Source organism: Rattus norvegicus, chromosome 2 (genome assembly GCF_036323735.1).
Source record: "Rattus norvegicus strain BN/NHsdMcwi chromosome 2, GRCr8, whole genome shotgun sequence".
Classification (NCBI taxonomy): domain Eukaryota; kingdom Metazoa; phylum Chordata; class Mammalia; order Rodentia; family Muridae; genus Rattus; species Rattus norvegicus.
The window spans coordinates 149027785-149040890 of NC_086020.1; the positions used below are offsets into that span (position 1 = coordinate 149027785).

The following is a 13106-nucleotide window of genomic DNA, read 5'->3' on the forward strand; positions in this document are numbered from 1 at the left end:
ATCTTAATAATCTTAATGAAAAATGATTTCTAGGGCTGGAGAGATAGCTCAATAGTTAAGAGCACTGACTACTCTTCTAGAGGCCCTGAGTTCACTACCACATGGTGGTTCCCACTAACCACATGGTGGCTCACAAACATCTGTGATGGGATCCGATGCTCTCTTCTGGTGTGTCTGAAGATACTACTTCCTGTTGTAATTCCTTCTCAAGGAAGGAGACAGCTTTGACTGACTGACGAAAGAAATCTCTACCCAAAAGATCCTCCCGCACCCCCCGCCCCCAACTCCTGAAGCTCGAGGACAACTTCATTTTCTTTTGCATCAGACCCCTTTCCTCCAGTTGCTTGAGCTTTTCTGCCTTCCAGCAAATTTAAGAAAGCAATCATTATGAAATGTAGATCACTGATACTCCACCATTAGTCACCAAGCTGTTGTGTATAATCTCTTTCAAAGGAACCGCCAAGTATATATAGCATGATAAAAGAAGAGAGCACAGCTCAAAGTGAAGTAAAAAACCAGAGTATAAAACCAACCAAGACCATTGTGTACTACCTCTCTTTTGAAAGTTCCTTCCTCTCTGAAATATTCTTCCTACTCTCTCCTTTTTGCCAACTTTCACAGCTTCACTCATTTCAAATTTCCTCATGACATGGTATCTCATTTCTTAACTCACTTCCCCAAACTTTATGTAACAGCTTTACCCAAAATCAAGACACATTTAAAGAACATATATACACCATGTCTTTCCTTTTTTTTTTTTTAAAAATGCTCACAAGATAGCACCTTGTGAAGTAAAAGGCTTAATATATGTTAAGTAAACATCTAGCCAAAACTCAGCTGACTTTTCCCTATGTAAAATAAACTGTAGTTTCTTTCTGATATCAATTTTAATTTTAAGCAGTAAGTCTTCAGAAATTCTACATATTTTCTACACACATAACTTGCTCATTCATTCATTCATTCATTCATTCGGATGCACAAATAACCAAAATGAGTAAGACAAAATATTTTTAAAAACTTAAAAAATCTTGTGCAAGAGGCAAATACACACTACAATCATGATAGTCAAGTGTTATAATACAAAAAGTGGGAGATGGGAGGAAATTGGGATTTTTTTTTTTACTTAGGAATTTACAGACAAATTTACAAAGATGGAATCTGAAAGAAAAAACATGTACACAAAAAGAAAGGCATTGAGAAAGAGTCTGCACTAGCTATTAGGAGTAGCACATTTAATAAACTACAGGCTACATCATAAGGAAATGAGAGGCTGGATGCTGAGGGCTTTGGGATGACTGAGCATAGGGAGCCCGTGCTTTCCTAGCCTTTTGCCACTAATGAACAGATACGACTTTGTACAGCTTGCTACTGCTGGTAGTTAGAGGCTGGTACTGGTTCTCAGCCAGTGCTGACAGGCAACAGAAAGTGCACTAGCCGAGGCACTCTGGTACACAACCTACTCAAACTGTTTTTCAGTGAAGTTTTGTATACAGAGATCTCCCTTGAAGGAGGGACGTTCACATGATGAGATTTGTGAAGAGAAAGTAGAGAGTGTCCTATTATCCAGACCAAGAGCCATTCCAGTCAGAACCACTTGTACAGAAGAATGCAAAACACACAAGATATACCTCGAAGCTCACAGAAACAGTGTATGTCAGGGAGGAGCTAAAAAATGTGGCATAAGCTGGTCATTCAGCACAGAAAGTCACTGGTCATACCCTTTTAAAGTTACAATCCAGAAAACCAGGTAGAAGACTATCACTAAGCATAAACTATTAGCAAAAAACCTTGTTTTTATTTGTGCTAGTGGAAAACTGGCAGAAATCAAATATAAGAATAATTTTGGCTTGAAAACTTTTGACTCTCTATGGAAATGCTCCTAGTTAAAGTTTAGAGCTCCATAATAAATGAATTTATGAGGATATGATCAATGATGAGTTGTAGAAAACAATACATTAGAACTTTTTAACTTATTTTGCTGCCTATCATTTACCTTATTTTTTCAATGATATCTTCCAAAAGATATTCCACAACTGGAAAAGTAAACCCAGGTATATGTATCATTGGACAGTTACCTAAAATGGTACATAAAACATACCCATGACTTTATATTCAATGTTCAAAATTAAAATCAGCACACTGTAAGCCAGAATAACATTCTTAATCAACAAAACAGTTCCACACTACTTTTCTATCTGACTTCAAAAGGAAAAAAGTTGTTTTAATAGTTAATATTTTACTTCTACAAACTGTATACAGTCCTCAGTTATACAAAATAACACTAAATATTAAAGTCATTTTATCTGAACTCTAAAGAGTCTATTAAATGTCTATCACCCGAGATTATAAAATGATGAGTGCCCCTCTTACCAACGATCTAGATAAGAGCATTATTCTTTGTGGCTCCTTGAACGGAAGTTGGCAGAAAGTTAAAACTGGAACTAATCACCTACTAAACTGTTTCCACCTTAAGCTCATTAACATATTATCTCAGTTCTGTCACTGAAATGCTATTTGTTTCCTCCAACATGCAAATCAAATCAAGCACACAATAAACAAATGCTAAGCAGTACCAGAGGTCAAAGGACCTGCCCCATACTCTGCTCTGCATCTCATCTATATAAAACTGGGTTATTCATATCAACCTTATTAAGAATCAGAAGGGCCTAATACCTGCCCCAATGAATCATAATGCTTTGAATAATAAACTGATATGTATTTAATAGGCATTTTTACAAACTGAAAATACAATTAAATATGCTGATTCCATAATACAATTGCTCTTTCCCTCCAAATATTACTATTGTCATAGGGAGGAAAGACACCGAGGAAAAATTCTATAGTATTGACTTTTCCAAGTACTGTAATCTAGTTTCAGAATCTCTGCTAATGAGGCAGTGTTCATCCATGTTAATTACACAACCTTGGATAAGTTATTAAACAGTTCGCAGGCTACATTCTCATTTGTAAAGCTGAAGCTATACCAGCTCCTACTGGTAAGCTGGTATAAGAAACGGTGAAGAGACAGCTAGCTACCACCTGACACACTGAACACATTCCCTCAGCAGACACTGATACTATCTATCATCAGCAAACTGTTAGCTTAGCCTGTCATAGTACATCAATGCTACAGCAGATTCCCATATACACAAAGAGGGTAGAAAAATTTTAGTCCTGGGGTTTGATTCTATGATGGCAGCTCCATGTCTAACAGCAGGAAACATGCTATGGGAAAGAAGTGATGCTACTACCATTTAAAAAGCATCTCAGAAACTAGAATGCAGAGTGACGATACAATAAATTATTAAGCATTCCATTTTATTATGCATAGTATTATGTAACTTTTTGTTTTGAAGTGTTTTGGCCTTTGACATCTCTTCTAGCAAATTATCAAACTTTACTCACCAAAATATTCTGAAAATTTCTCAGCATTCAAGGTTGCACTCATCAATATTACTTTGAGATCCGATCGAAAATGGAGGAGATCTTTAATAACAGTCATTAAAACATCTGACTGTAGATTCCTTTCATGAATTTCATCAAGTACAATATGACTAACACTGGACAAACGTCTAGAAGACAAGTATGAAATTTACAACTCATTATAAAATAGAAAACAACTATTTTTAACAACACAGTCCTGTTTAATAATAAAATCTTTGGCTGGGCAGTGTTGGCACATGTTTTTAATCCCAGCGCTCAGGAGGCAGAGGCAGGCAGATCTCTGAGTTCAATGCTAGTCTATGGTCTGTGCAGGAAAACCTGTCCCCAAAAAAACCAAAACAGAAAACCAAACCAACCAACCAAACATTTACATGTTTGGATATCTATGAAATGCTTGTTTATACAACTTTGGGGGGTGGTAGTGAGGAAGAGTCTCTCGTAGACAGGGCTGGCCTGGGGTTCCTGACCCTCCTGTCTTCATCTTTCAAGTGCTGGGGTTATAAATTATAAACACAAGCTCCCCTGCTCAGTTCTTTGCTACTATTTTTTATGTCTCCACTGAAACATACTCACGAGTCTGACTGGAGCCACTGAAGAATGATTCCTGTTGTGCAGTATAGGATAGAGCCTTGTTTCCTTGGCAACCGACTGTGGATAAAAGACACAAGTTATTGGTTCCTGGTTTTCTTGTCTAAGGGAGTATTGAGATGCCCAGAAGTTTGAGAAAAATTTTTATATGTAATTTTTAGTTCTAAAAGTATTCACCACACTAATAGAAGATACTAGCCTTAAGGTGACTTTGATACTAAAATCATATCTTTTTACATGTATAACCTTTAACATTCATAGACTGAATTTACGGGCCCTACATTTCTGGTTTGGTAAACAGAATTCTAATTCTGCTTGTTAAACAGATCAAGCAACTTCAACTCCAGAAAAGGACCAAAGAAGGATCAATAATGTAAAGTAAGGATCAATAATGAAGTTAATGATGCAAATATTAATTAAGTCTATCAGGGGGTAGATAAGTAGCATCAAAATGTCCAAGACAGCAGTTCACTTGACAGAAATAATGATCCACTACTAAAATACTATTTCTAATCATTCCTTAATGTAAAAGCACATTTTAAAAAGCAGTACCTGTAGGGTTCAAAGATGAATTTATGGTAACATGCCAACTAACATGAAAACTGCTTTAAACAGTTTTAAACTAAGTATTTAAACTGCTAGGGGAACTCATTTTCTTGCCAACCACCTGCAGGGAACTGTTTCTTCTCAATAAACCCTACTGGCTTGTCTTTCAAAAACTTATGCAAGAGCATACGAAGATGACTTACTGCCTTCAAGCCTATGAACCTAGTTCAACCCCCCAAGAATCATGGGGCAAAGAGAACTGACTCCTGCAAGTTATCCTCTTATTCGTTCGTTCATTCATTCATTCATTCATTCATTCATTCAATTTCTCTCTCTTTTTCCCTCTCTCCCCTCACCCCGTTTCTCCCTCCCTCTCTCTCTAGTATATACACACATGTGCACATACAAATAAATATAAAACACTTAAAGTATATTTCAATGCTAATAAGAATAAACATAAAAGAGGAGGACAAGCATGTCCTGATTCAAAGTTTCACTAACATCTACGTGTATACAATAAATGACCTGAAGTGAACACTGTTTACCTTTGGAGACGAATCTGGTATCCAGTACTATTACCATTGCCACAAGACTCTGCCCTTTCTGCAGCCACCCTCTCAGCAACCTTTAAATAAAATACAGCTGTAACTAAAAAACAAATTCCTTTAGACGACCTTAGTTAACTGTCACGAAAATCTAGTTTGTTAAAAAGTAGTTGACTTGCAGATGAGTTTAGAAACTAGAGATACTTATTGAAGTCTGAGATACTAAAACCATGTGGTGTTCTCTCTGAGCGTGATACACTACCAGCTTCTTTTGATAATTTCTCATTATCTTTATAAAGACCTTCAAGTCCAAGCTCTCAGGCCATTACATTTTCAAAACATCTTTTATGAGATTCTCTCATTTTCTTTTTGACTTGTCTACAATAGGTGGGAGACCATAGTCCAATCAAAAACTGTAATTTGAATATAAGTACATATTGATAATTTCTCATTTACTCTTCTATTTATTGTTCTTTTATTTGTAGTAGAGACTGGTATTTAACTCCTAGTCTTTGGTCAGTTGTTTTCTAAAGTAATGTCTATCAAATACAGAATGGAAAATACAATTTTATAATAATCATTGCTGAGTTGTATCACTTCCTGCAAGTGGATTAACATCTATGATAAATCACTCAGGCTAAGTTTCCTCTGAGGAACTTCATTCAAAACTCACTTTGGGCTGTTGAGATGGTTCAGCAGTTAAGAGCACTGGCTCCCCTTCCAGAGGTCCTGAGTTCAATTACCAGCAACCACATCATGGCCCACAATCATCTATAATGAGATCTGATGCTCTCTTCTGGCATGCAGGCATACATGCAGAAAAGAATTCTTTAATAAAAGCTTCACTCTTTATAGAAATACAGCAGCTTCAAAATGCAAAATACAGCTTCCCATTTTCACTACCATTCATGTACCCATGTACAGAGGCACTGAAGGAACAGACCATGAAAAGAACAAGGAGTAAGCCTAGTGGCAGAAGTTAAAGGATCTCATGGAGAAGACTGTAAATCAATTCCTTAAACATTTGTTGGCTTTCCTTTTTTAGATTTGTGCTAGAATTACTTTAACTTGAGTTTGCAAGTATTCACTATTAGCGAGAGAAATTCTACTCTTTATGTATTTACTGTCAAATATTTGCCAATTAAGTATTCGCTCTCACAGGGACACATCCTAAACCTATTAAAAAATCACTGCAAACCTTAAAAACTTACAGTTAAGCTCAATCAAAGTTACTTGGAGGAGAAAGAATTTTTAAAAGCGAGAGCTTACTTACTGAAATGGCACTAATTCTTCTTGGCTGAGTACACACTATTCTGCAGGCAGACCCTATTCCTCTTTCGATGTAGTTATCCAAGATGAACTGAGTAACCTGAGTGGTTTTGCCACAACCAGTCTCACCACTTATCACTGTCACCTGATGGTTATTGATTAAATTTACCAGCTCCTAGTTCAAAAGAGAATACGAGTGAAGAACTGCACATACTAAGTAGGAAAAAGTATTTAAGATTCTATTCAGAAAAGTCAATCAATCAGTCAGGTAAATCTTAGAGCAAATAACTTTTTTTTAACATTTTAGATACACACTAATATTCTTCATACTAACAATTTACTGCTTAAACAAAACCATCACCTTACTTCAAGAACGTTATGTATTTTAATATAAAACTTATATTTGAATTATAACTATTCTATCAATGTATAACATGAGAAAATGTTTCCAATGTAAAGAAACACAACTGGTAATCATTTGTTCCTCAAAACCCATGGCTTTTGCATTTGCAGAACTAAAGTTTTTGAAGAAGCAATTACACCTATACTGAACTTGTTAAATTTACCTTAACAATACAGTGAGTAATTATATAGCATCTAAACATATTATTAGATATTAAATCAAGAGATGATTTAAATTATATAGAACAACATATGTAGCTTCTAGGAAAATATGATACCATTTTATATAAAATACTTGAACATATGAGGGGGTATAGGTTTATTCTGCAACCCTATATCCCAAAGGGCCCAGAACAAATCCCCACAGATACTAAGGGACTGTGCTCAGAAGTGAACCATAACTCATTCCCTCAAGGGTTTCTGGATGCCAGTGCAATGGCAGGCACTCCACGATAAGAGGTACCGAATAAACAAATATAAACTTATATTGGAGTAGAGGGGAGCACAGAGGTGTCAAATGGTAATGAGTGCTTTGAAAAGCCAAGAAAAATAAATCAGACTGGAAGGACAGAGGCAGTCTGTAGGGCTGTGTGATGAAATCTGACCAGTCTGTTATAACTATATCCTTGGCAGTACCTCAATTTTAATTCAAGAGCTTGGTTTTGCATTAAGAGCAACATAATTGTCCAGAGGTACATATAGGAATGCTACTTTCTAAACTCCAAAGATTTTAATAATCTTTGGACAAAAATATTAAAAACTTGCTGCATAATTTTTTTTTTTTTTGGGTTCCTTTTTACCTTTCAAGAGCCCTAAAGCATTCGGTTAACTTCTCTATGAAAGAAATGTCACCAAGTTGTATTTCTTGTCAATGAAGAGCTTTTTGTTTTAATGTGGCTAACTTTTATACAAATCAAACAGGAGAAATTATTTTTTACCTTCTGCATTCCATATGAAGGCAGCTTTTTTCTGAAACGCTGAAATTAAAATAAAAATTCTCAGAACATCAAATTATATTAAAAATATATCATAGCTAAATATAATAGACCAAGAATATTTTCATATTTTATAATGCATGCGTGAAAGCACAATGAGAAACAGAATTATAGGATATTGATTTAGAAGTATGTTTTTCAAGGTTAGAAAATAATGCTACCCATCTGTTCCTACTTCTATTCTACGTGGTCATTACAGACACACTTTCTACGTCATTTCTTTCCCTATCTGTGAACTATTTCTCAATGCAATGGGCACTGGAACAAATCCAATAATTATTTTTGGGCAAATGCTTTTAACTGAAAAAAAAAATTGAGTACTTCATTTCATAACTGTAATTTCTGTTAATTTCTGGGAAACGATGCCTTTATAACTTAGTCGGGTTGTCACAGATCTCATTGACAATTCTTTATATATACAAATAACAGTTTTTGACACACACACACACACACACACACACACACACACTCACAAAGCTTTTTGTCAAATAAACAATTTGGCAGATAACAAATAGAATAACAAAAAGAGCAAATTATTTGATTGATGTTAACTTCTTGTGAATTTTCAAAATTATTCTGGAACCCTATACCCACACGAAGAAGTATTGAAACTGATATTGATATTAAACAAAAAAATCTTCAGCAGCATAGAAACAAAGTAGCTTTAATATCTCTCTTATTGAAAAACAAAATTAACATAATTTAAAAACTGATATTAAGAATAAAAACTAAATTAATTATTACCACACTTATGGTAAGGTTTTGTTTTTGTTTTTCAGTAAGACAAATGAGACAGTGTGATGAATTAAAGTGAGCCTTCACGTTAGAAGTAATAAAAGCTACTATGTATTTCACACAAATTTCTTTTATGAGTTTTTAAATTATTCCCTAATATCAAAAAATAATGTATCATATCAAATACAGCCACCTTAATGTATAAGGTATTATTAAAGGTATTATTATTGCCTTTCAAATTATAATACATATTCCCTTTTTGTAAATGAGCTTCAGGTTCAGTTAGAGACCAGACCCTGTCTCAGAAATGAAGGTAGAAGATACCAACAACCAACATCTATCTGTTCTCTGTACATATGTACCCATCTCTCCCCTGCCCCATCACATGCACGCACACACACCTATCTGTTCTCTGTACATATGTACCCATCTCTCCCCTGCCCCATCACATGCACGCACACACACCTATCTGTTCTCTGTACATATGTACCCATCTCTCCCCTGCCCCATCTCATGCACGCACACACATCTATCTGTTCTCTGTACATATGTACCCATCTCTCCCCTGCCCCATCTCATGCACGCACACACATCTATCTGTTCTCTGTACATATGTACCCATCTCTCCCTCTGCCCCATCACATGCACGCACACACATCTATCTGTTCTCTGTACATATGTACCCATCTCTCCCTCTGCCCCACACAAACACAGAGACGGGTTGGGGAGAGAAGAGAGGGAGAGAGAAATACTGTGTATTACCAAGAAGGGTTAAACTGCATTTTAGGGGTAAAGTTGAAAGATGGCTCAGCCATTAAGAAAGGTTCCTGCTTTCCAGAGGACCTGACCTGAATTCAGTCTCAAGCACCCAGGCTGTTGACTGCCTACTACCTGTCACTCTGGCTAAGAGAATACAATGCCCTCTTTTGGCCTCCATGGGTGCCTGCACTCACAGGCACAGTAACCACCCCCTCCCTACATCTGCCCCACTGCTGCTGCCATAACACCTCCCTCTTCTCTCTGAAACAATAAATAAATCTTCAGAACATTTTTAGAGATAGAGCCATAATTCCAAATATGATAAAGTGCTTGCTTTGCCAGTATGAAGACCTGAGTTCAATCCCCAACACTTACATTTGAAACAAGAACATGTGTGACATGTTAGCATTAGGAAAGCCAATAGGCAGGTCACTAGGACTTGCTGGCCAGCCAACCTAGCTTACTTGCTGAGCTCCAGAAGAGAAGAAACCAGTTCTCAAAAAGGCTAAGGAAGGGCCAGACATGGTGGCACATGTTTTCAAACTGAACACTAGAGAGGCAGAAACAGGCAGACTTCTGGGAGTTCAAAGCCAAAGCTACAGAGAACCTGTCTCAAAAACAAACAAAAACACCCTAGGTGGGTGATTTCTAAATGCCAGATCAGACACCCATCTGAATTTTATGCCTTATACAGAGTAACCAATTCTTTGTTCATAACATAAAAGTTCTCCCAGCCAAAAGATTCTGAATTAATTGACCTTATTAAGTCTCACTCACCAATGTCCAAATCATATTGCTTCTCCTCGTCATCAAAGAACTATATAATTTGGACTCTGGATAATTTTAGCTAATCTATAACAGAAAATTCGACCTTGATCAAAGTGACCCATGGGTTAAACCTTTCTCACATATTCAATAGTGTGCCTGTTTAAAAATAACACTACATATTACAAGATACGGACCTGAGAAAACCCCTGATGTTCCCCTAAATATGTGTTTTTGCACATTTGAAGATGCTATTACATCTAAAACACACAGAAGTCATATAATTTAACATTTTAAATAGCTTATCTGTCAAAACAGGTAATTCTGGAGTAATTCATAAAACTTCAAATCCAACAGTATACTAAAATGTTAGTAAACATAAAATGAATCATCTGGCTTTTGAAATTTTTAATTTCAACATCTGTTAAGAGGAAGGAAGCCTCAGCTGGAAGAAATTTCATAATTCTGACAATTTACCTGTCTGAACACACAATTTCTCACTAAATTACTGGCCTAGAAAACTGTTCCCAATGAAATTAGCATTCCTAAACATTTCTTCTCACCACATATGCATCTGTCAATAAGACACTATTGTCAACAAGATATACCATATAGGTTGTATGTACTTTCCACTCTACATTTTTCTTCCCACGGAGGTTGTTGAAGAATCACTCATCTAGATTGAGCAGTTAACCTTCAACCGCAAACCGACTTCAAAGGAAGAACAAGAATGATCCATTTCCCACAAACTGCCTCACATTACCTGCATCTCTATATACCGAGGGTCAGTTTTTTTCTTTTGTAAATCTTCCAATAATTGTTGGTCTAAGCCTAGGTTTGGTTCATTTTGTTGCAATAAATACTCAGAATCTCGGTCAATATATGATTTGTCTGTGATCCTATATGTCTTTTTTTCTTGGTTCAGCAATTTCTTTTCCTGGTTGTCAAGTTTCTTCTCTGAGTTTATTTTTTTCTCTGAAGAAACTTCAGTACCATACCTATAATCACAGAATAAGAAGAAAAAAAGAGCAGATGAAGAGCTACTCAACACTTGGAAAAAACCAAAGTATCATAGTATTTAAATACTTCAAAATCTCCAACACTGAAAGAAAGCACTACAACGCCATTATGAAATACGCTATATTCCTATAATGCATTCAAACTTCTGCCCTTTTAAATGGATATTATCAGATAATTTATTCCCTGAGGACTTTAAAAAATTAAAACCCATACAACAGTCACTCATTTTTTGCAGTCTTTTCTGTTTTGTTTTTCTTGATTTTCAAGGATTTGGTTCATTTTACTTCTTTTTCTGTCTGCTGCCCTTAGTGAGATAGAAATAGTAAGCTACATTACATAGCCCCCAACACTTCTAATAATATTCTCATGAATAATACATTATTTTGCAACCTTCTGAAACTGAAGCAATTTAACTTTATGCCCCAAAGAATTCTGGAAAGAGAAGATGACAGGTAAAAAGTACACCTATCAATATCTTGCACAGAATACCCACTCCTGACATTTGGGGAACATGTTATCGAAAAGTTTTTCTTAAGAGCTGGGTGAAATGGTACACACCCTCAATCCCAGGACTTGGGAGAGAGAGACAAGCAATTTCTGAGTTCAACACCACCCCAGTCTAGAACAGAGTTAGTTCTAGGACAGCCAAGATTACAACAGAGAAATCTTTGCTCAATAAAGTAAAATAACTGTTTTTTCTTCAAATGTATTTGCTCAACACTAAAAAGGATTCCAGAAGACTAAATTCAACTTTGTGAAGACACTGAGAATAGTATTTTTGTTTTTCTTTTTTGTTGTTGTTATTGTTGTTTTGTCTTCTTATTGGTCTTATTTTGTTTTGGGTTTGTTGTTGTTCTTTAGGCAATGTCACAACAATTTCTTTTTACTCTTTGCTACTCTTTATGAGAATATTTTTTATTTACCCATGATCCTCAGGAGCAAACCAGGATATCTGTGCTTCTGAATCTTTATCATTCTTTGCTTGGACTGAATTTAGCAGCTGCACAATTTGCTCTTCTCGCCGTTCATCCATGTGCACTACAGCTCTCTATTTTGTAAAAAAGAAAAGGTGTATCTGTTAATACAGACATGCATAAAATTAGTTCATATTTAAGATGAAAAACTAAAGACAAAGCACTATATGCTCAACATACGTATAAGTTATACTTACCCATGCTTGCCCTCTAGCCTAATCTCCCTTCCTAGGTGACATTCATGACAACATCTGAGTGTCCTGCTAGGCCTTTTAGACTGCCATGTGCCTATAAAATCTGACAGATGACTGGCAAGTAGAGCTTTTTTGTCTCTTCTTATTACCTTTGTTTCCTTAGCTCCCACCTTCAAATGCTTACAAATGTCCAATAATCAAAACTCAAGTACTCTAAGCAGATCTTGGAAAGTGTATAAATACCTTTATGCCATGAACAGCATGCAGTCTTATTCAAACAATAGCAAGCCAATGGACACAGACAACAAAATTTCTTTAAAAATCAACAAAAATAAAATGTGTGACAAAAAAGCTGAAATATTAGAAATAATATTTTGATGGTAAATGACTAGCCGACAGTTGTTATACTTCTGTATGTTAAGTAATTTTTGAAGACTGATTTCATAGGGGGCTGCTTGGTACTCATGGAGACGGCTAATGCAGGAGCTGCTTCAGGGGATAAAAATAAATACCAGAACTAGCAAAGATCAAGTCTTTAGAGGCTACAAGAACCCTAAACATGCAGCAATGAGATGAAATTAATGTCAATGCAAAGAAGAACAAATGTCAAACATAATTCTTTGGACACTTTCACTTTACATGGGAAGTTTAACACGATTCTTCCAAAATTATGGTACTACAAACCTCAACTTCTTTATAATCCATATTGAGTAATGTGCACATGAATTTACAAAATGAGTCTATTAAATTAAAGAACTTAAGAAAAAAGTCAATATATTAATTGAAAGATAAAATAGTTTAAAAGAGAATAAGGAAACCTTAGGAACTAACAATTATCTAGGTGGGACTTAGGTAAATGGTATATGGACA

The 13106-nt window shown here is 35.7% G+C and overlaps 1 protein-coding gene across 4 annotated transcripts in view; it reads right to left on the reverse strand.

Moving 5' to 3' along the window:
• The window catches only part of Dhx36 (DEAH-box helicase 36), a 38104-nt gene that overhangs the window by 21696 nt on the left and 3302 nt on the right, over positions 1 to 13106 (reverse strand). For all 4 annotated transcript variants that reach the window (XR_005500288.2, XR_351724.5, NM_001107678.2 and 1 more), the window contains 8 exon segments: positions 11992 to 12116; positions 10812 to 11046; positions 7733 to 7771; positions 6397 to 6567; positions 5124 to 5203; positions 4018 to 4092; positions 3406 to 3572; positions 1994 to 2075 (listed from right to left, as the gene is read on the reverse strand). Coding sequence is in view for 2 of the 4 variants with exons in the window: in NM_001107678.2 (NP_001101148.1) it covers positions 1994 to 2075; positions 3406 to 3572; positions 4018 to 4092; positions 5124 to 5203; positions 6397 to 6567; positions 7733 to 7771; positions 10812 to 11046; positions 11992 to 12116 (974 nt within the window). In the remaining 2 variants the exon portion in view is untranslated.